Source organism: Bombus fervidus, chromosome 13 (genome assembly GCF_041682495.2).
Source record: "Bombus fervidus isolate BK054 chromosome 13, iyBomFerv1, whole genome shotgun sequence".
Classification (NCBI taxonomy): Eukaryota; Metazoa; Arthropoda; class Insecta; order Hymenoptera; family Apidae; genus Bombus; species Bombus fervidus.
In genome coordinates this window covers 149,794-176,698 of record NC_091529.1, presented here as the reverse complement: position 1 = coordinate 176,698, position 26,905 = coordinate 149,794, and the positions used below count along the sequence as shown (strand labels likewise).

At 38.0% G+C, this 26,905-nt stretch overlaps 2 protein-coding genes across 2 annotated transcripts; one reads left to right on the top strand and one right to left on the bottom strand.

The window, feature by feature from the left end:
* Nucleotides 1–11,216: 11,216 nt before the first annotated feature.
* On the bottom strand, nt 11,217–20,179 carry LOC139993476 (facilitated trehalose transporter Tret1-like). The gene is made up of 3 exons (XM_072015228.1): nt 20,012–20,179; nt 19,412–19,674; nt 11,217–12,418 (listed from the first exon to the last, which is right to left on the bottom strand). The coding sequence occupies exons 1-3, from the start codon at nt 20,088–20,090 to the stop codon at nt 11,360–11,362; spliced, it is 1,401 nt and encodes a 466-aa protein (XP_071871329.1). The 5' UTR covers nt 20,091–20,179; the 3' UTR covers nt 11,217–11,359.
* A 6,033-nt stretch (nt 20,180–26,212) lies between these two features.
* LOC139993824 (uncharacterized) lies at nt 26,213–26,596 on the top strand. The gene has a single exon (XM_072015901.1). The coding sequence runs from the start codon at nt 26,213–26,215 to the stop codon at nt 26,594–26,596; it is 384 nt and encodes a 127-aa protein (XP_071872002.1).
* The last annotated feature ends 309 nt before the right edge of the window (nt 26,597–26,905 follow it).

Here is a 26,905-nt window from a genome sequence, read left to right as displayed (position 1 = left end):
CCTGAATGTGAGTGGGACTCCTCCGCGGTCCCTCCAGGCCTCCCAGTTGGGAAGGATGGCGCGAACGGCTCGGTGCGGCCGCGTGGTGTCTTCCTCCAGCAATTGGGAGCACCATCTTTCCCATATCCTTCGCTTTGCCTCCCTCCGGATGTCTTGGACCGGCCGGTCACAGTTGGTGGGCTTCGTTCCCCCGTAGCCCGAGCCCAGATCCCTCAGGTGGTCGTACACCTGTTGGAGTGCGAGGGCTTGCAGTTCGAACGGAGGTGACGCAGCTAGCACGGATGCCGACACATGGGATATCGTTCTATGTGCGGATAGCGGTCGTCCTGTGTAGCCTCCGCAGTAAGGTCAGGCTGCGGCGGTTGGCCATTAGATCTCCGGCCCATATGAAAGCCCCGTAGAGGACCCGCGATCGAATCACTCCCTCATATAGGCGGCGCACTCCGGTTCCCGCTCCTCCGATGTTCGTTGGTAAACCGCACAGAACGTTGGCTGCTGCCGTCACTTTCGGGACCAACAGATCGAAATGTGGACCGAACGTCCATCCGCTGTCAAGGGTGAGACCCAGGTATCTCAGCTGGGATCTCACCGGGACTTCCTCTCCGTCAACGTCCACGCAGAGTTTAGGAGGGGGGGCTCCTCTAGTGCAATGGTCGAAGAACCCCAGTGCCTCTGACTTGGTCGGCGGCACGTTCAGGCCCAGTCTCCGGATGGCGCGCACTGCGCATGCCGCGGCGATCTCCGCGAGCCCCTGTGTCTCGTACCATCCGCGATTCCCGGCCAGGACCAAGGTGTCGTCTGCATAGCACACCATGTCGGGACCCCACACACGACCTGTCTCTTTTCCTCTCCGTTCCTACCGGTGTACGCGATCCATCGATCGGTGAGGTACGACCGGATAAGGCGTACTAGGTCCGGCGGTACCTTGGAACGCTCCAGCGCCTCCATTATCCCGTCCCAGGGTATGGTATTGAAGGCGTTTGTGACGTCCACGGAGACCGCTAGCGCCACTTCTTTCCAGGAGACCATGGCTTCCGTCGTTGCTCTCACCCGCTTCACCGCGTCCACCGTCGATCGACCTCGCCGAAATCCAAATTGGCTGTCGTGCCATCCAGGTGCGCGTTCCGTTCATATGGGCCTCCAGACGGGCGGCAATTATTCTTTCGAATAGTTTGCCCATCTCGTCCATAAGGCATATTGGCCTTTAAAAAGTAAAAGATTTTAGAAAACTGAACTATAATAGGTTTGCTAGTGTACATACATTTGTAGCCGCACCTGAGCCAACGGAAAATTCGAATCTAGAAAGACTCATACTCTTGTACCAACGTTGTTTTGGTTTACAAGCTCTAAAGGCAAACGAACTCCCAACAGAGCATTATTTCCGTTACTGGTAATCTTTTACCGGAGTTACATAATAACTGTAACTTTAAACTTTTCGTAATAAGTCCATCAATATAAATGTATGAACGTGCTCCCTAGGACCGAATTGTTATTGAGGGGTTGAAGATTTGAATTGTTATCCTTTCTGCGAACGACATATGAGTATTGAACGAGCGACGATTACGGCCGGCGTACACTATCTCTGTACTTGTACTTACACTGATTTTAATATAACCGACTATTATGATTTCATCCACTCGTTTCATTACTAAATACACCTACACGTTTAATACCACCTCACATACATTATATCGAGTAAAAGAAATCTTCGAAAAGAGCAAAACCCATTTTCCAGTACTGTGTAACGAATATTGCTGATATTTTTTAAATACCTTATGCCAGGCACGTGATAATTACATCTAGTGTTGAGATAACTAAATTTCTTATTGCCTTTAGAAATATATTGTATACTTTTTACATATAAAATTTTATGTGGTGTACTGCATAATGTTCTGTTAGCTTATTAATCGAAATATCCGTGTTCTTTTACCGATTCCTTTAGTACGATTCCCTCTCAATAATAATAACGTGAAGACATTATTCCAATACACGTCTGCCTTATATTCTTTATAAGAATATATTATTCTGCCTTATGTTCACAGTTACTTGAAGGTGTTACGTTACGATCTTTACTTCAAATTTTGAGTTTCAATTTGACTCGAATGTTTTTAAATCAAAACGGTAGTTGCTGCCACTAGAAATAGTTGTTAAGCTATTTCGATTGGCTCGACTCTCGCTTGTTAATTCGAAACAAAGAGAGCGAATGTTTTTTCGGTTCGGGTCAGGACGAGGGTGGCGCGCGGACGGAGAGATCTGTGGAAAAAGTGAAGTGTGAAGGGAAAAAGAAAAAGGAAGCATAAAGAAGAAGGGTAAATAAAGAGTGAGCATACGAGGAGAAAGAGAAGTCAAGAACGAGAGTGAGTTATAAATAAGATAAACTAGAAAAGAAGAGGTTAGGAGGCTAGAAACGCGGCAAAAAAAAGTAAGGTAGGGAAACGGCAGATGACGACAAACAGGGGAAGACCAAGGAACACTGATACGGCGGAAAATAAGGCAGACTTCAATAATACACTGTACAGATGCAGCTAGACAGAAATAAAGACACCAGCCAGGGAGAAAGAAATGGAGGCAATGATGAAAAAAATAGAGAAAATGGAAAGAAGATTCGAGGCAATGATCAAGGAAATAAAAGGTAGAGCGACTAAATGGAATAGATTCAAAAGCTTGTCGCGCCTTTCTAAAGCGCATTACTGTTTTGAATATCCCAAACTGTTGTACTCTTGGTATTCTAACTCGTTAGGACAACCTTACGAGTAGTGTTAACTAGCACGATAATGTGACGTAAATAAAATTCCATATTTTGGCGTACCTACTATGGGCAGGAGTACTAGCGCGAGAACGATTAAAGTTTCTCGGAATAAATAAATATTTTCAATATCTTCTTAATTGGTGACTTATTTGATTTTCATTAGTTATTAATTAGATTAATAAATTCTAATCTTTATTTTCCATGTAATTTATAAAATATGAAATGGGTGTGGCTCTTCAGGTCGCAGAGTATCCTCGTGTTCTGGTATAGGGGAATTTGAAAGTGGAAAACTAATTTCAGTTTATTCTGATATTATTTCTACCGAATTCTTTTTGTCTCCCCTTTTCTCTTTTAATTTCGGAGGTTAACAATCGCTTGAACCAACGTTCTGCAAGTTTTCTCCTATTATACCCTTTACTTCAATAATTCCTTTTTGTTTTTGGCATCTAATAGGAACAAAGGTTATCTATAATGGTGATCTCTGCGGATACCAATATGGCTTCGTAAATCCTGCCCAAAGCCGAGCAGATAATTTCCTGCTAACAATGGGAGGAGAAATGCGAAAATCCGTAGGCGTCTTCAGCTATTGGAGACTCCGTAACCTGTTGCGATTCTTTCAACCACGACAGGGTCAAAGATTACAATAACGAACGGCCGTTTTAAATATTTACTATTATTAATTATTATTTGAAGAAAGCCCGAATGAATATTTCAACGAATAATTTTATTCGAGTAATAATTGTAATATAAGTCCGAAATTATTAAAGAGCAGAATATTACAATGTCTAAAATTTTCGCCTGACTTATATATGTGTATTGTCGTGTAGATCGCACTACGGAAATATTGAATGATTGTTAAAGACTGAATAATAACTGCTTGATTATGTCTGACTTGTTGTCGATTGAATACTAACTGAAGACTGTGTTAACGTTACCGGTTGACAATTATTAACTCCACTTTACAACTGACTGACTGACTATTTTGTACTAATTAACTACTGCTCTAAGGGGTTGCTCTTATTAATACTAAAGTCATCATGGGATAATTATTACGCGACGGTTTATTCTACAATCTTCGTTTTTCCTGATGTCCTTTCCAAGAAGTTCTTCTTTTTGCTGATATGGTTTTCTTGTAGGTATTGTTGATGTCTTTTCTAAGAAGTTCTTCTTAGAACATTCATACATTCTTCTTTCAGGTGTTGTAGTTTTAAGTTTTGCTGACAATAAATCGTACTCTTCTTGACATGTGGTTATCTTTGCTGATGTCAATACTTTGGTGCGTCGTAGTTGCATATCTCTGCTGACGCTACGTGAGAACGTCACGATCTCTCAGTTTCCGTCGTCTGCTTATCGTACTGGTTATTTTGGTGGGCAGAGTGCGCGCAGCGCGGTACGCGTCAGCGGGCGTCTCATCGTTCCACCGACTCTTCACCATGCAACCACGCACCTCTCCGCACTCTTGGATATAACGAAAGTGTCTCCTGAAGTGTTTAACGATTCGTGTATTTTCCGAGAGCCTGTTTCATTATTTCATAGAAGGTAACGTGATGTGGATTTTACTGATTGTAATGTGCACGTTCCGTAAATTTAGATTACTTCGTTTACATGTTGCTTTATTATTCCTTGTGTTATCCATGGTGACATATTGTGGGATTTACTGATTGGAGAGTGGATACTTCGTGTGTCCCAATTGACTTTTCTACACTTGTTACTTTGTTGTTCCAGATTGACATGTTGTGAAATTTACTGATTGGGGTGCTCATACTTCGTGCGTTCCAATTGATTTTTCCATACTTGTTACTTTATTGTTCCTTTTTATCCAGACTGACATGTTGCGTGTCGTGCACGTTTCGTGAGCTTCGATCAATTTTTCCACATGATCGTTACTTGTTGGTTTTATTTCACTTATACGTTATATACGTTACAGATTTTTGTAACTTCCGTTCGTTATTTTTATTCGGTGTTCGGACTTTGGCGGTTTGCGAGTTTCCCTGATCATATAATTTTAATTTTGGTTGTAGAATGATAGATAGTGAAAATATGTGTATATATATATAATTTATTCCTTTGGATTTTCTTTACCTAATTCCATTATGCCCGGAGTTGTGACTCGCATTATTCGCGAGTTACGACGTATTGTTACCCTGCCTCAAGTACCCTGGCTCGTGTTAAGCGTGAGACGTGACAAAGACCAGAAAATATCGTAGTCGCGTGATTACGCTATTAATTACGGTTGCCTAAAAAAAATGTTCTCATAAAATTATAATTAATAATTTATTTAAATCCTATATATATGTAATGGTGTAATATTTTGGAAATCAGGCAATCGATTCGTGAAAACTCAAGAATCGATTTTCTAAGTCTTCTTCCGTATCTCCTCAAAACTCTTCGCTTCTAATCTCTCTTCTCTTTCTCCTTCTAACTTTTAATTTGCTTTTCTTCTTCTTTGTTCAATCTTGGCTTCTTGAAATCTTGTTCTATTCTATCTCCTAAGACCCCGTCCTTCTCTGTTTATATTGTTCGGCCGACTCCCAGTAAATACAGGGAGTCAAACCTTCGGTTGGTGTTTTAAATTCTATCGAATTTACATATATTTTATATGAGATATCATTATGATGAACATATGTTTCGGAATCGTCTATCTAAAAGAGAGCAGAGCGACAGTAAACGTCAGGCCCCTGTTAATACTACCACGCGCGCGCATATATCTACGAAAATTGATTCGTTATTGGTGAGAACACCTGTCGCGCGACCTAAATAAAAGTCAAGGCCGAAGCCTCCCTCGCCAGACAGTCAACCTGGAACTAGCGGATGGCAAAAAGATAAATTCGACAAAAATATCGTAAATCAATTACCTTCGCTCGACTTCTTCGGCTTCCATCGACACAGTTTTCTGTACGAAATTCTCAACTGGAAGTGGAATAATCGCAACAAATGATACAATTCTCGTTGAAACTTATTTATTGTGCGGTTTGATTTTGTAAAATTTCGGTGTATCACGTTCTCGTTCATCTCCATGGTATATTGCATGTTCTATTATTGACTTTGATGCTGTGTTAGCTAAATGCAGCGCTGCTTTGACCAAGATTGCTTTTCAATTGAAAAACCTGACACGGATCCTCCTTACTCTTATTGGTGCACAATCCACCAATATATAGTTTATTTCGGATATCGATCAACATTGATACTTGAAAAATAAGTTTTCCATGAGACTAGTCGTTATTACACATATATTTAATATCACTATATTAAAACCATTTCAAATTGTAGATGGAGCAAAGTGAGTCTTTAATTTGGTAACGTTACTTGTACTAACGTTATACTAGTGCTCTGCAATGCTGTTACTAAACAATATAGGTCTTGTTTCGATATAGACTAACTAAATTTAACGGAACTCTATTCACAGTCCTACCGATAGGTAGGTAAGCTTACTGATAATCAAGTTCCAGGAGCGATTGCTGCTTTCTCAAACAATCTGGCAAATAGATAGTTTTAAACCTTGCATTCTATATGAAGTAAAGGAAAATAGTTGGACTCTATAATTCATATGATTACTAAATATGATTTACTAATTACATTTTTGGAAAGACGTATATACAAGAAGTTACTTTAAATTGAAACATATGATTCACTTAAGTTGATTCAGAATTTAATTCGGTATGATAAATAATGAGTTCACGTCCCGATATGAGTAACAATCAAATATTAACCGATCTGTGTGTGGTACAGTGTCAGTTATACAAATGGGACTGTGTGGGAATTCAAACAGACGTATCCTTAAGACGTTCCGGTACACACGATGCTCTATTCATCGTTTCTTTAGCAGATAATTGAATAACCAAGGAAGCAGATAAGACGATACGTCTTTTATTTTACAATCCGTAATTATTAGATTTATCTGTTGAGAGTACAAAACTCATTAATGAAATTTTATATGGATTACGACTACAGTTTGTAGATGAAACATTATCAACAACCTAAATGTTTGCGTTTCATAAATTGTTTTCTAGACGTCGAGACAAATGTAACGCCAGCCAAAATTAAAGCTGTTCAGAAACTGATTGAGCATGATCGACGCGTAACAGTCGACTTCATTTGCTCGAAAGTTAATATTAGTCATAGAAGCGTGGTTTCCATCATTTCGAAGGAGTTAAAGTTCCGCAAAATCACAACCACATAAAGAGGCGTTAAGGGGACAACGCTTCAATAGGAACGAAGAAATAGAACAAGTACTGTACAAATGGCTTCTGACCCAGCTCTGCATTTTCTACGAAACTAGAATGAAAAAATTACAAGTCAGGTGACAAAAATGTATCCCTTGGCGAATAGGGAGACCCTGGCATTACTCGACATTATTAGTACAAACAAAGGATTGGATAAGAAGTATACAGGTGAGAAATTGTCGAAGGTCTGGTCGGCATCAGACCACACATACGTCCTGCATAATTTTAGGATTAAAAAAACAAGACGTAACGCAGAGAATTTTAAGTATTCGACGAGGGACGCCGATATGGACAAATTTGTTTTAACTTTTGACAACAATTATAAGAAATTATTTGTTGATAATACGGGCGACGAAGAATGTTTAGACTGTTCTGGAAACAACGTGTGCTACCGAACTTAAAAAGGTGTACTCACCAATGGGTAAGAAGAGATGTAACTAGTGGTGGAACGATGAAATAAGCAAGTTAAGGAAGGAGATGACGAAGAGCAGAAGAAAAGCTCAGAGGGCTAGGACTAGGGGCATGAACGACGCGACTCATTTGAGTGAACTTTACAAAGCTAGTAAGAGGAAACTTGCGAGGGCGATCAAAGCGAATAAGGAAAGATGCTGGAGAGAGTTCTGTGTGACGCTGGATAAGGACCCTTGGGGGAGACCCTATAGAGCGGTCATGTCTAGGATGGGCCGCAGAGTTCAGACGGATGGCCTCCAATTGGACAGAGACCGATCTATAGTTGATGAGCTCTTCCTGACGAGGCCAACGCAGAGAAGGCAAGGTACATTGAGGAATCGCAACGGAGAAGAGGAAGGAGTTGTCGATTACAGGATGTCAGAGGATGCCAGAGGAAGATCTGATAGATGCCTGTAGGAAGATAAACCCGAACAAGGCGGCTGGTGTAGACGGTATACCAGGGACGGCGGTCAAAGCATTGGTGGAGAGGAGAGCAGAGAAAGTGCCGAGAGTATTGAATGCCGTGAACGACACGGGCAAGATTCCGGCGAAATGGAAGATAGCGAGGGTGGTGCTCATGCCTCAACCGGGCAGAAATCCCACGTTGACATCGTCTTTCCGACCGATTAACGTGCTTCCAACACTTAGTAAAGTCTAGGAGCACACGTTTAAGAACTTGACCAAGGAAAGCCTGGGACTAGACTCATTTGGTCAGTATGGGTTCAGGAGAAGAGTGAGTACGGTGGACGTCCTGCGCCGAGTAATGAATCTTGCTGACTGATCCAAGAAAAGAAATTTGTGTGTTGGCGGCGGTTGACGTGAAGAACGCGTTTAACGCTCTCAGCTGGAATAAGATTTTCGAGGAAGCAGAATCTATAGGGATGCTCAGGAAATTGGTGATACTCCTTGAGAATTATCTCGAAATGTGATTGTGCGATGATGTGCCGATAAAGGATTGAAGATCGTACAGGAGAAGACTGACGTGATACTGCTGACAGGCAAGCGGATCCCCAAGGTAATTAAGATGAATGTGGAGGGGCACCTTCTGACCACGAAAGAGGAGATTAGATACCTTGGGGTGCAGGTAGATAACTGGAGAAGGTTCGGGGCTCATTTGGAGAAAATGTGCGGTAAGGCCGATGCTCTTATGGGTTGCTGCCCAATATTAACGGTCCCACTGGCTCTGCGAGAAAACTCTATTATGGAGTCTGGGAGTCGGTGATGCTCTATGCGGAGCCTGTATGGGCAAAGACGGCAGAAAAGACAAAGAATAGGAATACTCTTAATAGGGCGTAAAGGGCCGCTCTGATAAGATCATCAACGGCGTACCGCACAGTGATCCACGCAGCACTGTACGTGCTTACGGGCACCTGACCCATTTACTTACTTACAGTCGAGCTCCGGGCCGAGAAATATCGAATTAAAAAGGAATATTTGCAATCACGATACGATACTCGTTCTAGAGAAGATACGGTCTCGGTTTTTTATGAAAGGATCAAGGCATTGGAGGAGCGTATGGAGTATGAGTGGAAGGAGGAGTAGCGTGATTATCGCAACGACAACTGGGCGAAGAGGCAGGTGGCAGACGTCTGCATGTTCAGGAAGCATGGGAGATACATTGACCACTTTACTATGCGGATTCTAATCGGCCACGGTATTTTTAACGTGTACCGAAGGATGATCAGGAAGGAAATACACGCACGCTGCTGTGACTGGGGCAGTGATAATGTCGCGTCGGTTCGAGATTATTTCAGGTTCCGCATGTAAGGTGAGAGATTCGTACTCCAATTAATAACAATTGATAATTGTTTCACAATTTATTATAAAACTGACAGAGTAACGGTACAGAATGTCACATTAACAGAACAGAAATAGGAATGGAATGGAATGGCGAGTGCTGACTTGAGAGGATTTTTATATCAAGGCTCCTGGAAGGGTTATCGCTGGCTGCCGGCACGCGGGTATGCTGTTACTGCTTAATTGTGGTTTTGATGGCTATGGTATGCGAACTGGTATGTAAAATATGATTATTCCAAGATCACCGTGACAATAACGACGACGCCGAACATGCGCTGTTCAACTGCCCCAGGTGGATAAAGGAAAGGACCGAATTGGAGAATCACGTCGGTACATCACTGACGATTGACAACTTGATCGGGCTATTAGTGGAAAAAGAGAACAATCGGACTAAGTTCCAGGCTTTATGCAATAAAACAATGATGTCGAGGCTTGCGCAAGAAAAGATCAAAGAGAGAAGAAGAAGACGATACTATCACACACTCAAGAAGATCATCCGCTCAGTAACCAGATAGACCGAACACCCTGCATACCATATCTGTGAAAACAATAACTAAAGAGTCCCCTCCAAAGGGACTAGACCTTTGGTAGAAGGACCTTCCTAAACCAGCGCTATAACAGTCCGTCGTAGTATCTCGAAGCTGTCTGTTCTAATATTCCCAACCACGCTGTTGTAACCGTCACTCTGTTGGATTTCTGCAATAAATCTCATTTTCGCATACGAAGTTCTATTTTCTTCACCCTATTCGTGAAAGAATCATTTCGTTCGTGCCGCGACGCGAGGAGATCACCGGCGATCCCTTAATTTCACGATCTTTTGTGTCTCCGACGTGACAATACAATAAGATTGAATAAGAGAGCGGTATTGACATAAAGCCGACCCTGAAATAATGCTGTTAAGTGGTTCCAAGGTTGGTGCTTGTACGGTTAAAGGAGCGGATAGAGGAGCGGTTTTTAGTGGGTATGGCGATATCATCTGTCGAGTCCCATATAACCCAATGACACGTGTCACTGGGTATGCGTAATAGCATTTTCCCCTTCTCGCGGAAAAAGGTGACAAAAATGTATAGAGGGAAATCAAACATATATAGAAAAATAACTCAATTTTTTTTCTTTTCCTTTGTTTTGAAACATTTTACTGAAACATAATGTTACTAAGTCCGGTTTATATTTGACTGACCCCTCTAAATTTTAATGAAATTTATTAAATCTTCCATACCGTCTCCCGTAAAACAAGTCACATAGAAAACTGATATTATATTATATACTATATTATATCTGATATATACATTATTGACTGCCTAGAATATCTCTGTGTATCAATGATGTTCTGTACATTTCTTGTCTCGGATTATATTGTAAGAATACTTATAAATGCCAAATATAATTTTGTTTACAAATGAAATGGAATAAAAAATGAAGGTTTCGATGTGAGATATAATGCCACATGTTCCTTCGATGCCTCATTCATAGGTGGTGCTGGTAGTAATATCATGTGATGATGTGAATATCCTGAAAGAAAGGAGTTATAAATCGTTTCGGTAAATAAACTTTACGATTTATCAAGTTAATTCCAGTTGCCGTACCTGTGAGATCGAGTACTTTACCATCAGATGTCTCTGCAAAACCAATTCTCATCTACCTTCTATTATTATCTTTTTATTTATACTAATTAATACTAATTATCATTTTTATCAATATCTATTAGTTGTATATGATGGCCGGAGATAAGACCAACGGCTGAAATAATTTAGAAGTATATATAGAAATGTATTTGTTTTCGCAGTACTGTACATTAACGAACATCACAAAAATATTTCTTATTCGTTACATGTTGGTCGAGTTCCTTTCTATAGGTGATTGATTTTTGTTCTTTATTAATTTATGGGAATGCTCTTTTTATGAAATATGAGGTGTGCTTATTCTACATACTCATTTCTGTTATACAATTTTGAACATTTCTGTTATACAATATTTTTGGCCATGTACCTTAACACATTAAAATAAGAAATAATATAATTAAAATGTTTATTTTTTTCCGTGAATACATTTTCTATGAATCACTTATTTTATTAACATTCAAATTGGAAATTATCGTCGATGTTCTTACTAGACAACGAATGAAGAAATATAATGCTAATTACTTTTTCAACTCTATTTGGATTTCCGCGAATGTTTTACCTTTTGTCTCTGGGGTAACATGCAATATAATTGCTGTACAAACTGCTACGATTACAAAATACACAAAAAAAGGAAGCGAATGACCGTAATTCAAAGTTATTGCTATCCATATATAAAGTTTACTTCCTAATGTAGCAAGCAATCCGCCGATTACACCGACGAGACATGTGCTAATTGCTTTAATCTCAGTTGCAAAGATTTCTGACATTAGAATAATCTGTAAACATAATAAGCCGCAATTGAAAGTGAAAATTAATATAAGAGACGATATAAATGGGATCCATGAAACCGATAGCACATCTGCGTGCATATATTCTTTCGAAAAGAAATAAAAACCGATCACAAAATTGCAAATTGCAGCGCTGACACCTGACGCAAGTATTAGCGGCTTGCGACCAAATTTGTCGACTAGCAAGGTTGTTATAAGAGCAGAAATAAGTTGTACTGCACCAATTACAACATTTACGACATAATCTGACATTATATTATTTATTGATTTAAAAATCAATTGACCATACGTCAGAATCGTAAAGAAACCTCCAAAATGTTGCGTCACTGTAAACAGCATTATACTAAGAAATGCACGAAAATTTGCTTTCGACGTAAAGATATCTTTCAAATTTCCACTTTTCGATGATTGCTTGTTCTTTTTTGAAAGGGAATCGACGATCGTTTGAAGCTCTTCGGAAATGTCACTTTTGCCACGTAATTTCTCCAAAACTTCTTCAGCTTCGTCTATTCTATTCCTCATTACGAAAAAGTACGGTGACTCTGGCATAAACCAGAATGCGATTACAAACCCAATGTTAATGATCAGGAAAGCTCCTGCCATTGCAGATAATGAAAGATGCGGTGCAACTATGAAGGTTACAAGAATACCGGTGTTATAGATGATAGTCGTCAGAGAACCTCCAGCGCCTCGCGTACCTGGTGATGATATTTCACCTATGTATATTGGAGCGACACAGATAAATAATCCTAGTGTTATTCCAGCCAAAAATCTTGCCACGTACAGTTCCTACAAGAAAAAATCTTTGAAATTATTTCTGGATTATGAGATAATGACGAAGAAAGAAGAAAAAGAAAGAAACACGAGTTAAAATTTAGTGGAACTGCAGAAAATCTAATTACCCTCAGATCTCGATGATTTTTGGATATGTTGTAGAAATCGATATTCTAAAGAAGATTTTCTTATACATACAATGTGTGGCTCTTCTACTTATAAACTCTCGTCGGTCAGACTTAAAGGCATCGTGCTTAAAAGTATAACGTGCATATGTGAGGCTGTAAGATACGTCCGTTAGAACTTATTAGTCGAGATGCTAGACTCGACCACAAAATATTCTGGACCCTAGGCACAGAAGAATGTAGCAGTAAAGATTATTTGCCACAGGAAGGAAAGGCTGATTATTTTACCAGTACGAAAAGTCTGTTTGATTTATTTGAAGTGGACTGTATATAAGCTGAATGTGTTTGATGTAAAATGGTTCTGAGTTTGAAAGCGAAATAAGCTTGAGGGTAAGTTTCCATGAACTGTATGAATGAACTGACTCAATGAACTGATTCAATAAACTGATTCAATAAACTAATTCAATGAACTGGATCAATGAACTATGTCAACTTGCCCAAGAAAAAGCTCTTATAACTCGTCTGAGAAACGATAGGGGGCAAGACATATTGAGGAAATAGTGGATTGGTATGATCACTAGCTCCTACAAGCTGGTTGCACTCGGTAGTGATTCGCAAGAGACCCCGGGTGCTCCTCTGAACGTCGGGATGACCACCGTGGGGTTTTAGTCGGTAGGAGTCCGACACTACACGGTCGTTGCTACGCAGCGCCGAGTGTCCATGAGGATTTCCCCACGATAAAAAAAAAAAAAAAAAAAAAAGCTCCTACAAGCTAAGTTGGTACGACTTCTAATGACGCTCTTTTGTCTTAAACGTGGGCCACGTGTTAATTACCTCAGTGTATCCGGTGTATTCGCATATTTGTATGTGGTGGTGAAATATAGAATATACAAATCTAATCTGAGTGAATCAATAAGTACCAAACTCTAAAAACTTATTGATTAACAAGATACGCGGGTTGGTTATCTGATAATTTGCCTTCCGCAAGTGACCATCCCCACATTACCGACTTTGCGGTTCGTGAGGGCTTACACGGGAATGTCGGCAACGCTTACATAAAATAATAACAAATTAATTGTAAAAACTTTACGCGAATGAATACTTGATATTATGTTACGAAAAGAACTTTCTTGAGTTGTAAGTTCTAACAGATACTTTCTACAAACTTGCATGTGCTCGTAGTACACGGGGCCTTCAAGCCAACCATCTTCGTTTATAAACAAAAGATAAGTAGCCAGCGGGCGGTAACCAATACTAACGCATACATTGCCACATATGTACCACTATAGGCAGAATTTACTGCAGTGATATCGGCAGTTTTTGGCGAATATGTCAGAAATTAAGTGCATCCAGCCCTTACATGTATAGGAAAATATTGTAACATATTGAGTTTCGCAATATATCAAAAAGTAATCCAAATCGGAGGATCGTTAGCCTTTCTACAGTTTCACCTTGGAATTTTATAATTAAAGCTGTTGTGCCTATGTATATAAATAGACATTTAATTTTTAACATATATTAATATAGATATAGAGAATGATTATTCAATTTTGTTTCGTTTTGAATTTATAACCTTTTTTATAATATGAAAAATGATAATTTTAAAGTGCGAAGATAATTATTTTGAAAGCTATGCGTAAAGTTTATACCTTAAAACTGGAATTGTTGGACTTTATCTTGAAAGCTATTATATAAGATATTACATGATAAAAAAAATAAGTCAGAAATTGCGCGTATTTCAAAAGCCAAAGTTTGACGAAAATAACTTTACGCAGCGAATGTAGGGAAAAATGTAGTAAGATGGCAATATTAAAGGGAAAAGAGCTCATAATAGTATAAAGATGTATACAAAGTAAGCGTAAAAACCACAATAGCGTAATTGTATAACTCGGAGACTTCTGAAAAAATTGGCATTAAGTATGATTTTCAAGGCTAAGGTTTTTTTATTGCAAAACTTACAGGAATCACATATCGCAAATGAAACCTTCTCTCGGAAAGAAATGTTAAAGTTTCAATAATTCTCAGATGCAGGCAAAACTAAGTCGCAATAATAACATAATCGCTAAAAACCGCATTATCATGGAATGTCTTCTGCGCGTAGTAATGATTCCTTTGAGACCTTGGTTCTTTCATCATGGTGAGTGGAATATGTAGCAATAAAAAAGAGTTTTGCCCTTGAAAATGCTCAAATGCTTAATTTTCCAAGAATTTTTTTTTTACAGATCTCTAAAGATTCGGAGGTGTAGAATCACGCTGCGGTAGTTTTTATATTTACCCTTTATATACTTTGTGTACAATTGTGTATAAATTTTGTGATCTATGTAGCACAGAGAAATACTTGTACAAAGTTCTTTTATGGAGTTGGAGTATATATTATGTGTTTTATGTAAACCATTCTGAAATTTCATTAAAGATATGATAATATGTAAGATATGACTATCATGATCAATATTGGTACATTTTAAAACAAAGCTGAAAATTTATTTAAAAATTACAAGATATTTATTACAAATATATAGTACACTTCGCAAAAGTTACAAAACTTTTGTATTCAGACGGACTATTTTTTATTATATGTTTTATTATATGTTTAAGACGAGTTATAATGCTGCATACTAATTTCTTATCGATTATCTTGTAACTTTTTGTATATACGTATTTTCAATTTGATTTTAAATCTTACCAATATAATCACGCTAGTCAAGTTTCATTACAGCGCTATTAAAATTTCAAAGAGATTTAACACGTAACATGTTAATTTTCTATCGTATGTGTTCAAATCTCTGGTATATATAATTTCACATTTGAAAACTTGCTAATTCGGTACCTTATTACATTCAGTAACTTCCGAGTACGACGATGAAGTATTTTTATGTAAAATAATATATGAGAATAAACTATAAAAATATATATAAATATATTTTATATACATACATAAGTATGGATATAAAATCGTCGTTTATTAAAATTAATGAACATTATTAGTTAATAAACATAATTTTTATTCATAATAATATTCAAGCTTAGATATTATTTAAATAAAATATTTGAAAAATGATTATTAAGAGAATATACTATCTTGTTTGGTTAAATTTTGTTTTGAAATAATTACGAGTTAGCTTGTTTGAATAGGTAAATGATTTTTCTTCGAATTATTCAACTATTAGATAGAATTTTATATTTGAATAAATGTTTCTTGAAACAATGTCTCAAATATTTCGATTTTATTATATCAACAATTGCATCAGAAACACTGATTTCACTAGGTACTCATATTCAGATAGTATTGATCGAAGGACAATTGAAATAAAAACAATTCTGAGGACAAATACTGTTATGTTTTGAAATAATTCGGCTAGATTATGCTTGAAACGTATACAAAATGCAACATCTAAAACTCAAATTAATATTAAAATTCAAATTATTTATTATTTTATTTGAAAGTATTATCTAAAATGGAAAATTACTTGAAAATAATTTATTTGATCCTAAACACAAAATAACCTATATTATTTGTAAAATAAAAATGTGAATTAAAGTAATTGATCCATTACTTCAAATTGTGACTTTTCATCATTGTCCCAAATAAAATTTGTCCAAGCCTAATAATATTTAAAATCATGTATAAGTCGCAAATGAATTTTGATTAATTATTTACAAAACGATCCTTCTTTATTATTTCAGTGATTTTCAGATATGTACCTAAGGTTGATTTCCAAGGAGGAGTTACACTTATATATATTAACCGTCGCTTGGTATTTGTTGCACAGATATACAGACTATATATTATATTATATTATAATATTAATATTATATACTATCTAATATTTGCAATGTACTTTCAGATGTTAGGAATATACTTGAGCCATGTTTTGGTTAGTTTTGATTTTGATTATATTTATACTTGGTTCGTGTTAGATTTGGGAATGCAAATGTGTAAAGGGAACACTTTATTGCTAGGCATCGTGCATTTTATCGTGCATATTATCGTGCATTTGACCAAATTATGCTTATCGATCGCTTTCATTTCTAATAAAACATTTGAGCCTTTGCTAGATGTCTTCTGTAAATGAATTAACGTGGTATCACAAAAATTTTCAATTGTTGGAAATCTTATGTAGTGTTGAATGAAAGAGAAGAATGGGAAAACAGAGAAATGAAAAAGGGCGAGTGTTTCGTCCAAAGGTCGCTTAAAGGATACAGTACGGCAGTCTAATACGACAGTTCCTTAGACATATAACGAAAAGCATCACCTAAGCGTGACACGCCGATTTTTATGAAATTTTATAAATTCTTGTAAACTATAAATAATAGTGCTACCAAAGACATTGGGCACGTACAGTACACGAAATCTCCATAGTTCCACAAAAAGTTTTACTTCTTCTGTAGCTATTGATTCAGTTCTGAACAGCTCCCGACTGTGATGGCTAAAGTCATAATTTCATATTTGTATTCTTTATCATTGTTTCTTGATTGTTACGTCTTGTTCTAATTAGTAATGTAACATTTGATTATATTGCAAATGTGATCGAAATTCCCATAGTTACAATTTTCTTTCTTATCATCTTTAGCTGTATAGCGAGAGTGCATTTGGAAAAGTATTAGTTTTGTTATATTTTAATTAAATAGAGTATATTTTTAGGTTAATTTAGTTTATTTTAAATATCCCAAGAGATATTTTGCTAAATCAAGAGAAGAAGGCTAAAATTATGGCGTACAAGGATGCAGGACCCTCATAAAGAAATTGCCCTTAGAATAAAGAAATTACATCATTTCATAAATAATTTTATTAAATTATTTGGTGATCCTATGAAGAAAAGTGCTCAAAGAGCGAAAATGGGAAGCTTACATGAAGTCACATTTCGTTAATGTTGCGAACTGCAACAAAGGAGAATCTAACAGGGAGTTAAATACGAGCAGATTAAAATCTACCGGTTAATAAAAGGCGTTCCCAATAAGTTTTCCGAAACATTAAACGATTCATACAGAACAAAATTTCGGAAACACCCCTAACGCAACATTGTAAACAAGTAAGTCTCGCGTTTGCGAAATATCCTATGACTTGGGATGAAAAGTAGAAAAATGTAATTCTTTCAGACGAAAAAAAGTTTAACCATGACGAACCAGATGGCTTTAAATTTTACTGTCATGATTTAACTATTATGGTTGTATATAGGCTGCATTTATCTACACTACAAAAATTCTAATGCGTTGGATATTAACAAAAATGAATTCCAAGAGACATAGAACTTGTAGAACATGTTTTAATTCCGTTTGTGGAAGACATGGATTATGAAAATTGTATGTTGCAGCAAGACAATGTAACCATTCATAATTGGAGATTGAATAAAGAATATTTTCAAACAAAAAATAAGCAATGGCCCATACATCCTCCTGATCCCCTAATATTCCCTAATTGAAATCCTTCGGGGAATATTAGCTCCCAAAATATACGCAAATACAACGCAGTATGCTAAATTCTAGATCTTAAGGGTGGCATAGGACAAATGTGTGCTACCATAGAAATCGTAACTCTACAAATTTTAATCGAAAGTATGAAAGAAAGAAGTTTTGAAGTTATCCGCAGAAATGGAGCAAATACATGTTTATTAACATGTAATTTTTAAACAAAACATTTTGTTCTATAGAGTAAATATAGTATTATATTAAGTTGAACTGTGGATATTTCACCCCATTCTCTTACTGTAAATATACATACATTTTTCAAGAATTGTGTATATAAAGACATATATTTACGTTATAATTGTTCAGTTGTCTTTTTTATCACACTAATATTACATATTGCATAAAATATTGCACGGAACTATGGAAATTTCACGTATTGTATGCTTATTAAAAAAATCGCATTTTTTGGTGCAAATGAAACTTGAAACTCCTAGAGATAGAGTAATTGTATCAGTTAGAATTCTATGTTTGTGAACGGAAAACATAGATGTGTAAACAAATTTTTTAAAAATTCATTTGTTTAGATAATATTTTTAAAATTATAACCTTTTTATTAATTTCACTTTTAAATATTTATCGATTTTCAATATTTGTGTATGTGAACTACAAACTTATACTCGAAATAAATCAGAATTTTTATTCTTTTTGCAAATTAACGAATATGATTGTTATTTCAAAATGGACAAACAAGATGTTACTAGTTGGTTTATGTATCATTCGGGATAGGAAATGTAATCAATGTGTCTTTGTTTCTAGCGTGGTAAAAACGGATAGTATTAAATATTGAAAAAGAAGGAATGAATTTGATATAACGAATTAATATTTTTTGATCAATATATACGGTGAATTATAAATACACGTCATATTTTAGAAGGCGTATCTACACAAAAATAAAATAAGTACAAATCTTATAAGCATATGTTCCTACATACCTTAATTTTCGAGTTATGCACGATTAAAGAAGATGTTCGAAGTGTCCGCTTTGAGCCTCAACATCATCTAAGTACTGCGCGCCGTAACACTGAGCTCCGTACTCACTTGAAAATACTATTCTTCGAATAGTTCCAAATTTGTATTTTATATCTACTTCCGCAGATCATGTACATTATTCGTTTGCATCGAATACACAATAGATTTTAAACGATTCCAAAAACAAAAACCTAATGGATCTATATCACAGTGGCTATGCAATGGGTCCATCTTGTCTTATTAAACTGTAACTAAACCTATTATACTGTTAAAGAATGCTTTAATAAGAAAACGAGGTGAAAACTTCGAACATTTTTTGTAATCATTTCACTTGAGAACTAAAATAAGTAGGACATACGAGCATATTCATATGACGCCTTTTACATATTTTAATATGCAAATTCACCCACTGTTGTATGGACATGTCTCATCCTCTAATACAACTTACCCAAATAGACGTTGCGACAGTAATTAAACTCCAACTGACTAAGAGCGGTAAAGCACTAAACAACAGAGTATTTTTTCTGCCAAACTTATCAACGATAAAAATATTAATTGGTGGCGCTAACATATGTCCAACAGCCACAACTGCCACCAATGTAGAAACAGATGATGCTGTGACTGGAATAGGCGAGTCTTCGGACATTAATATTACAATACTTGGTGAATTCCATCCTACGACGAATCCAATGCAACCACTCATAATGGAACCTGACAGATTCATGTACGTAATGTACATGTACGGTATATGTATCAATAAGGAAAAATAATTCGACAATATTATTATAGATCATTATTATAGATATTATATAATCAAAAATACAACTGTAACCTGCTGCGTTTTTTTTTTTTTTTTTTTTTTTTTAGTTACTTTCTGTCCAATGTTATTTTTTTATCGCCAACAGATTTCTTAAGATTTAAAAAAAAAAATTGTCACTATAAAGAATAACTGTCAGTGGAATGTGTAATTTTTCATTTCAGGTCTTTGGTGGATCTTTTCCTTTAGAATTTAAAAAAATATCGAAGAGCAAAATAATTTTATAATTACATGTCAAAATAGCCAAATATTCCCAAGTTTTTGAGCCATCTGGTGATGTATATTTCCTTTCGTCTGCATCAATACCCATCTTTGCAATTTATATTTCATACACTTCGAGAATAAATTACGCAACGGATGTTAACCTATAACTGAATCAAACGAACTAAATGTGTTTCATCGCATTATTTAATCAACGTGAGAGATAACAATTTGCTACCAAAAAAATACAAAATAGGCATAAATCCTGCTTATCGTGTTTGTAATAGTAAGTTGTCGTATTTGAAAAAAAAAAACTCGCATTCACTGTAGACAGTATCATTTCTTCTTGCGATGGTACGTAGATCCATAATCCTCAAATAAGAGTTTGCGTCATGCAATCTTGATAAGAAATGTTATCAGCTTATATAAAATTATTTAGATATAAACATATACATTTTCCGTGAACACGACAAATTTTCCGTGAAAAATTACCGCGGTGATAATTTGTTAATAGTTTCTGTTCACTAGTAGTTTTTAAATTTTATTAAAATAATATATATGTACAGTCGAAACCATTGTTACTTATAAATCAATATATCTTAACATAAGTCTGTACACTTTAATTAATTCACCTGCAACATATTTGTTTCGAACGAACGACGTTACTCTGTAGAAACAGTAACAGATAAGATTGAAATCTGCATGATTTAACTCCACATAATCCTGAAGCACAGTTAACAACTATTACTTTTCTATTTTATATTTTTCGAAATCAGAAATTTCTAAAAAAAATATAATAAAAGATAAAGACTAAACAGACCGTCAAAATAATCATAGTGAAATCGGCAAGGATGTGATTCTATGTGAAAAAATAAATTTAATATAAAATCAAACTTTTTCATATGACACTTTGTTTCCAAAAAAGTTGAGTTTGGAAATTTCTGACTAGCTAAGAATGAATAGTTAGCAGGATTCGATTTTATTATAGATATAGAAATAAGTTAAGAGTATATGTTTTCATTTTTACATTTTTACGTCAGCACGTGATTAAGGAAACCAATTATCGAAGGCCAATTTGCCGAACAGTACTTTTTCAATGCGGTGCTAACGGAATCGGCTTCCTGCTCGTATTTGATTCTATTCAACAAACTTTTTGACGCGAGCAAATTACTTATAATAAAGTTCACACAAACGTTCATTTCCCATGGCATATCATCGGCATCGGTCTCACTTTGGTATAGGGAGTTCCTAAACAAAGAATCCGCGACGGCTGACTGCTGCCCCGAAACATAGACTACCTTATAATAATAGCGCTTATAATAATTCTTATCTATATCTTCCTGCAGCAAGGCTGCGTCTAGGCCATAGCCCGACGCATTCCCTTGAACGATAATAATATCTTTAGAGAAATTAAAATGTGTCAAAGTCGGGACTCTTTTTACATGATCTTTTGTCTCTTCGAACGCCCGTTTTTGAGGTTCAGGTGAAATAAAAGTCTTTTAGCAATAAATTAAGTGGTTCGAAGATCATTGATTTATTCGGATCCTTGATCTTTATTATATATATTTTTCGAATTTGTTTGGCGAAGGAAAACAACGAAAACGCATTTACTTTTATTCATTATGAGAAATAATCCAATCTGCAGTTTACGCCAAAAGGCAAACGGGTAAACACCTTCTGAAGGCGATTATAAACATAATTAGGGATTGACTTTCCTTGCTTAATTTAATTTGCCGGTATCCCGGGTTTGTATATAATATAGAAAATATTTTTGCCCCTTTTAACCTAGATAGAGACCCTCTATCTTCGTTACCGAGTGAATTGCGCGTTTTATGGTATTATTGAGCTTGATAAAATTGCAACAAAAACAAATTTCGTCAATGTTCTCTTTAGGCTCAATTACCATCGGGTTACACCATTCCGTTGGACAATTTATCGGTTCTGGCATTATTTGCTTAACGAGCTTATCCAACTCTTTCTTTAGCTTCGAGAGTAACGGTATGGCCACTTTACGCAGAATGGATTTAAAAATAGATTCGGTGCTTGTACGCATCCAAACACTCGCGGTTGTGAGCGTGATGACAGAGAAAAGGAATTGCAGGCCAGACAGATTACAAAATGGACTGTATGATTTTATTGGATGCGCGACTATTAAGGGAGTGTCGTCGTGATACTGTTGGTTATTCAAGAGTTTTCCGGGCCTAGACCCTCTGAGGGTCCACTCTGCAGTGTCATAAATTCTTACCCGTTTCAATGGTCTGGAACAAAAAGATTGATACAAAGGTAAATATAACGCAAAACTGAAGAGATCGATGCCTGACGTATTTAAAATGTAAACAGACTGCCAATACCAAACGTATTGGCCATGATTATATATACAAATGTGAGAACTACACTGGAGCCGTGCTTTATAAATCGATTGCTGCCATAACGCATTGATCTATTTGTTAAGACTTTGTATTTAACGCCATCCTATGCTGAAAACAATATCTGCATACACCAAAGGTAGCTAGGAGTAAAGAATATAAACTGAACTATACTACTTTCCATAATTTTTCACAATTTGTTTAAATAATATCATATCCAATAATAAATAATTTAAATAATATCATGTCTAAAATATTATTCATCATTGAAACATTTTATTGTTATTAAATTTTGTATTGAATAATTATATGATTATATACATATATGTCGGGGCAACATTATGATTAGGGTTAGGCTTACGAGCGTGTTATGAATCTTCACTGGATCTATCCATTGTTTTTATACAATCGAGGTAATGTTTATTAGCACAAGTGTGGATATTACAGAGTTGACAAGTAACCGCGGTGATTTGACATTAATGATAATGGTCTTAGGTTCGGTAACGAATCCGCGGTTAACGGGATAGTAAATGTACTTTCCTCTAAAGTCTAAGTCTGACTCTTGGTTAAAATAAAACGTGAAATATTCACTGATCGTAAAGACGTTGTTTTTCTCGTTGATGAGATCGCACGAGGAATGTTTCCTTCCGTCGCGGTGATGTTGCAGAGGAAAACTATGATGGGGTGTGTCTCAGGGCACGAGATCATCGGATTCGTCGAGGAAAACCTTCGCTCGGAAAGTGAGGGAAATTGACGTTGCTGTTAATTGGTCAATTTCTACGTTGGTGGTTAGAGAAGGATGCTAGCCGCCCTTGAGAGAAAGTTACTAGTGGGAAGCGTCGTTCGTGAGAAAAGCAGATTTCCCCTACCTCTACGAAACCCGTCAAATTGATTGCTAGCTGACTTCATAAACAAATCGTTTTTCAAAGACAGTGTGCAAACGTTTCAGTTATTGTAGACATTTCCCATTATTGTCTCCGCTTATTGTAAGTATTTACAATAGGATAATTGAATTTGGGCACAGTATTTTTTCTTTTTCTTTTTTTTTTACCAATCCCCCTTTTCTAGGAATCATGAATAAATCCAGGAAATATAATAAGATATTGAACTAAATTGTCAACATCAATGAAGATTGTTCTAAGGATACCTCCGAAGAAGATCAATATGAATTAGGCTAAAGCGAAGCTGACAGTAAAAGTTCTGAAAACACTGAAAGTGGAGAGATAGAGGGATCTTCGTATAGTGAAGAGGAAAACTTCTTGAAAATGTGTCGTAACATTCCAAGCACATTCCAAAATGTAATAGGTGAAATTGAAATTGCAATTGACGGGACACAGTGGATAAAACTGGAAGCAAGCGGATCTAGGGGTAAGACGCCAGTTCGTATGATATTCGAGGATATCGCAGGGCTTACTGGCTATGCTAAGAGAAATATTATGTCGGGTTGTGTAACTAGTGCTTTCGAATTGATAATTGACAGACACAAAATAGAACACATAAAAGAACACTCAAACCGAGGAGCAGCGAGTTTTGAAAAAATACGGACAATCACAGTTGCTGAGTTACGTAGTTTTCTAAGAATTCTATATGCCCGGGGTGCATATGAAACGAGATCATTGGAAGCCTTCGAAAGATTACAAACAGAAAAATTTGCGCTGATATCCGAAATATGGAACAGATTTATAAGTAATAGCCAGGCTTGTTACAACGACTAACAACGGCAAATACTGACATTCGCGGATGACACAGATGTAGTAGTCAGGCACACTAATCCAGAAACAGCAGTCACATTACTACAAGAGCATATCACAAAAATAAAAAAATTTACTAAATGTCCAGCTGGACAAATTGTAAAGTACAAATTAAATAAATAAAGAAAACTTCTATTTCTGTTATGTATGTACATATGTGTATTGTCTTGCTTTTTCGCCTACATTCTTGCTTTTGTTATATATGTACATACGTGCATTGCACTGCTTTTTCGATTACATTCTTCTCTTCTGCCTGTAATAGCACAATGCATGACTTCATTATGAACATTAAACATACTCTGGGGTGGTAAAGACCTTCTTTCACGCCTTCACATAACCCATCCTTTTAACACTATTGCATCGTTATCCAAAATTTTTCCAAAATTTAATGATTTACTTATAAAAGCAATAGTGGAACTAAGGTGACGGAAACGCATGTACAATCGCATGTACTAAAAGAGGATATGAGAATTGATTTTTACCGATTTTTTTAAGGTACGTTCAATATAAATTTTTTTTCTTCACCTTTCTCTCATTTAACATGTTATATGTACAGGTCCGTATGGAAGCACACAGAAGTATGCAAATCAGAAGAGAAGAAAATCAAAACTTCATAAAATGAAAAGTTGTATCTTTATATATTAACAACAACATATTACAAACATGATAAAAGTAGCTTTATTCATTAAGTTCTGTGTTTGATACTAGGTAATTAAGTTTCTAATTTCGGATTGTTAGAATTTAATCTTGAAGTTAAGATTAATAATTTGTGAAAGACACAATGTTTGTGTTGAAATAATATTCAGTCTCGCCGTCCGCGTACCAAGGCGAAGGCCAATATGCCTTCTGGACGAGGTGGGCAAACTATTCGAAAGAATAATCGCCGCCCATCTGGAGGCCCACACGACGGAACGCACACCTGGATGGCACGACAGCCAATTTGGATTTCGGCGAGGTCGATCGACGGTGGACGCGGTGAAGCGGGTGAGAGCAACGACGGAAGCCATGGTCTCCTGGAAAGGAGTGGCGCTAGCGGTCTCCCTGGACGTCACAAACGCCTTCAATACCATACCCTGGGACGGGATAATGGAGGCGCTGCAGCGTTTCAAGGTACCGCCGTACTTAGTACGCCTCATCCGGTCGTACCTCAACGATCGATGGATCGCGTACACCGGTAGGAACGGAGAGGAAAAGAGACCGGTCGTGTGTGGGGTCCCGCAGTGATCGGTATGGGGACCCATTCTGTGGATCGCGGCATGTGACTCAGTCCTCCGATGCCCCATGCCACCGGGCACGGACATGGTGTGCTATGCAGACGACACTTTGGTCCTGGCCGGGGATCGCGGATGGTACGAGACACAGAGGTTCGCGGAGATCGCCGTGGCATGCGCAGTGCGCGCCATCCGGAGACTAGGCCTGAACGTGCCGCCGACCAAGTCAGAGGCACTGGGGTTCTTCGACCATCGCACTAGAGGACCCCCCCCCTCCTAAACTCTGCGTGGACATTGACGGAGAGGAAGTCCCGGTGAGATCCCAGCTGAGATACCTGGGTCTCACCCTTGACAGCGGATGGACGTTCGGTCCACATTTCGATCTGTTGGTCCCGAAAGTGACGGCAGCAGCCAACGTTCTGTGCGGTTTACCAACGAACATCGGAGGAGCGGGAACCGGAGTGCGCCGCCTATATGAGGGAGTGATTCGATCGCGGGTCCTCTACGGGGCTTTCATATGGGCCGGAGATCTAATGGCCAACCGCCGCAGCCTGACCTTACTGCGGAGGCTACACAGGACGACCGCTATCCGCACATAGAACGATATCCCATGTGTCGGCATCCGTGCTAGCTGCGTCACCTCCGTTCGAACTGCAAGCCCTCGCACTCCAACAGGTGTACGACCACCTGAGGGATCTGGGCTCGGGCTACGGGGGAACGAAGCCCACCAACTGTGACCGGCCGGTCCAAGACATCCGGAGGGAGGCAAAGCGAAGGATATGGGAAAGATGGTGCTCCCAATTGCTGGAGGAAGACACCACGCGGCCGCACCGAGCCGTTCGCGCCATCCTTCCCAACTGGGAGGCCTGGAGGGACCGCGGAGGAGTCCCACTCACATTCAGGATGACGCATGTACTCATCGGTCACGGCGTGTTCGGGCAGTACCTGCTAAAAATTCAAAGGGAGGTGACGTCCATCTGTCACCACTGCCAAGTGGAGGAAGACACGGCACAGCACACACTGGAGCGCTACCCAGCGTGGGAAGGACCGCGCCGCGTACTACGCCTCACCATCGGCGATAGGCTAGCCCCTGAAGCGGTCATGGAGGCCATGACGAGGGGCCAACAGGAGTTAGCCGCCGTCCGCAACTACTGCGAGCAAGTAATGCTAGCGAAGGAATGGGCGGAGAAGAACAGAGAGAAAAGAGGCGACCCCGTCAGAGTGGCTCTCCGAAGAGAACCGATACAACGCCGCGCGACCGCGGCACCACTACTACCGCCGCCATAGAAGTGCGCGGCGAAGGAGCCGTCAGGCTGAGGAGGGTCTGGGCCCCCTCCCCTCAGACTCGCACGACTGCCCAGGAAATGCGGCACTAGGGCCCTCCCCTCAGACTCGCACGACTGCCCAGGAAATGCGGCACTAGGTCCCCCTCTCCTCCTCGTTGCCAAACTTAACCACGATGCCTCCCACAACAACAAACGACGACGAAGGAGTGTTGCGGTAGCATATCTAAAGAAAGGAACCGGGACACTCCTGACAAGCGTCATGAAGACCACTGTGGGGTTTTAGTCGGTAAGAGTCCGACACTACCCGCCG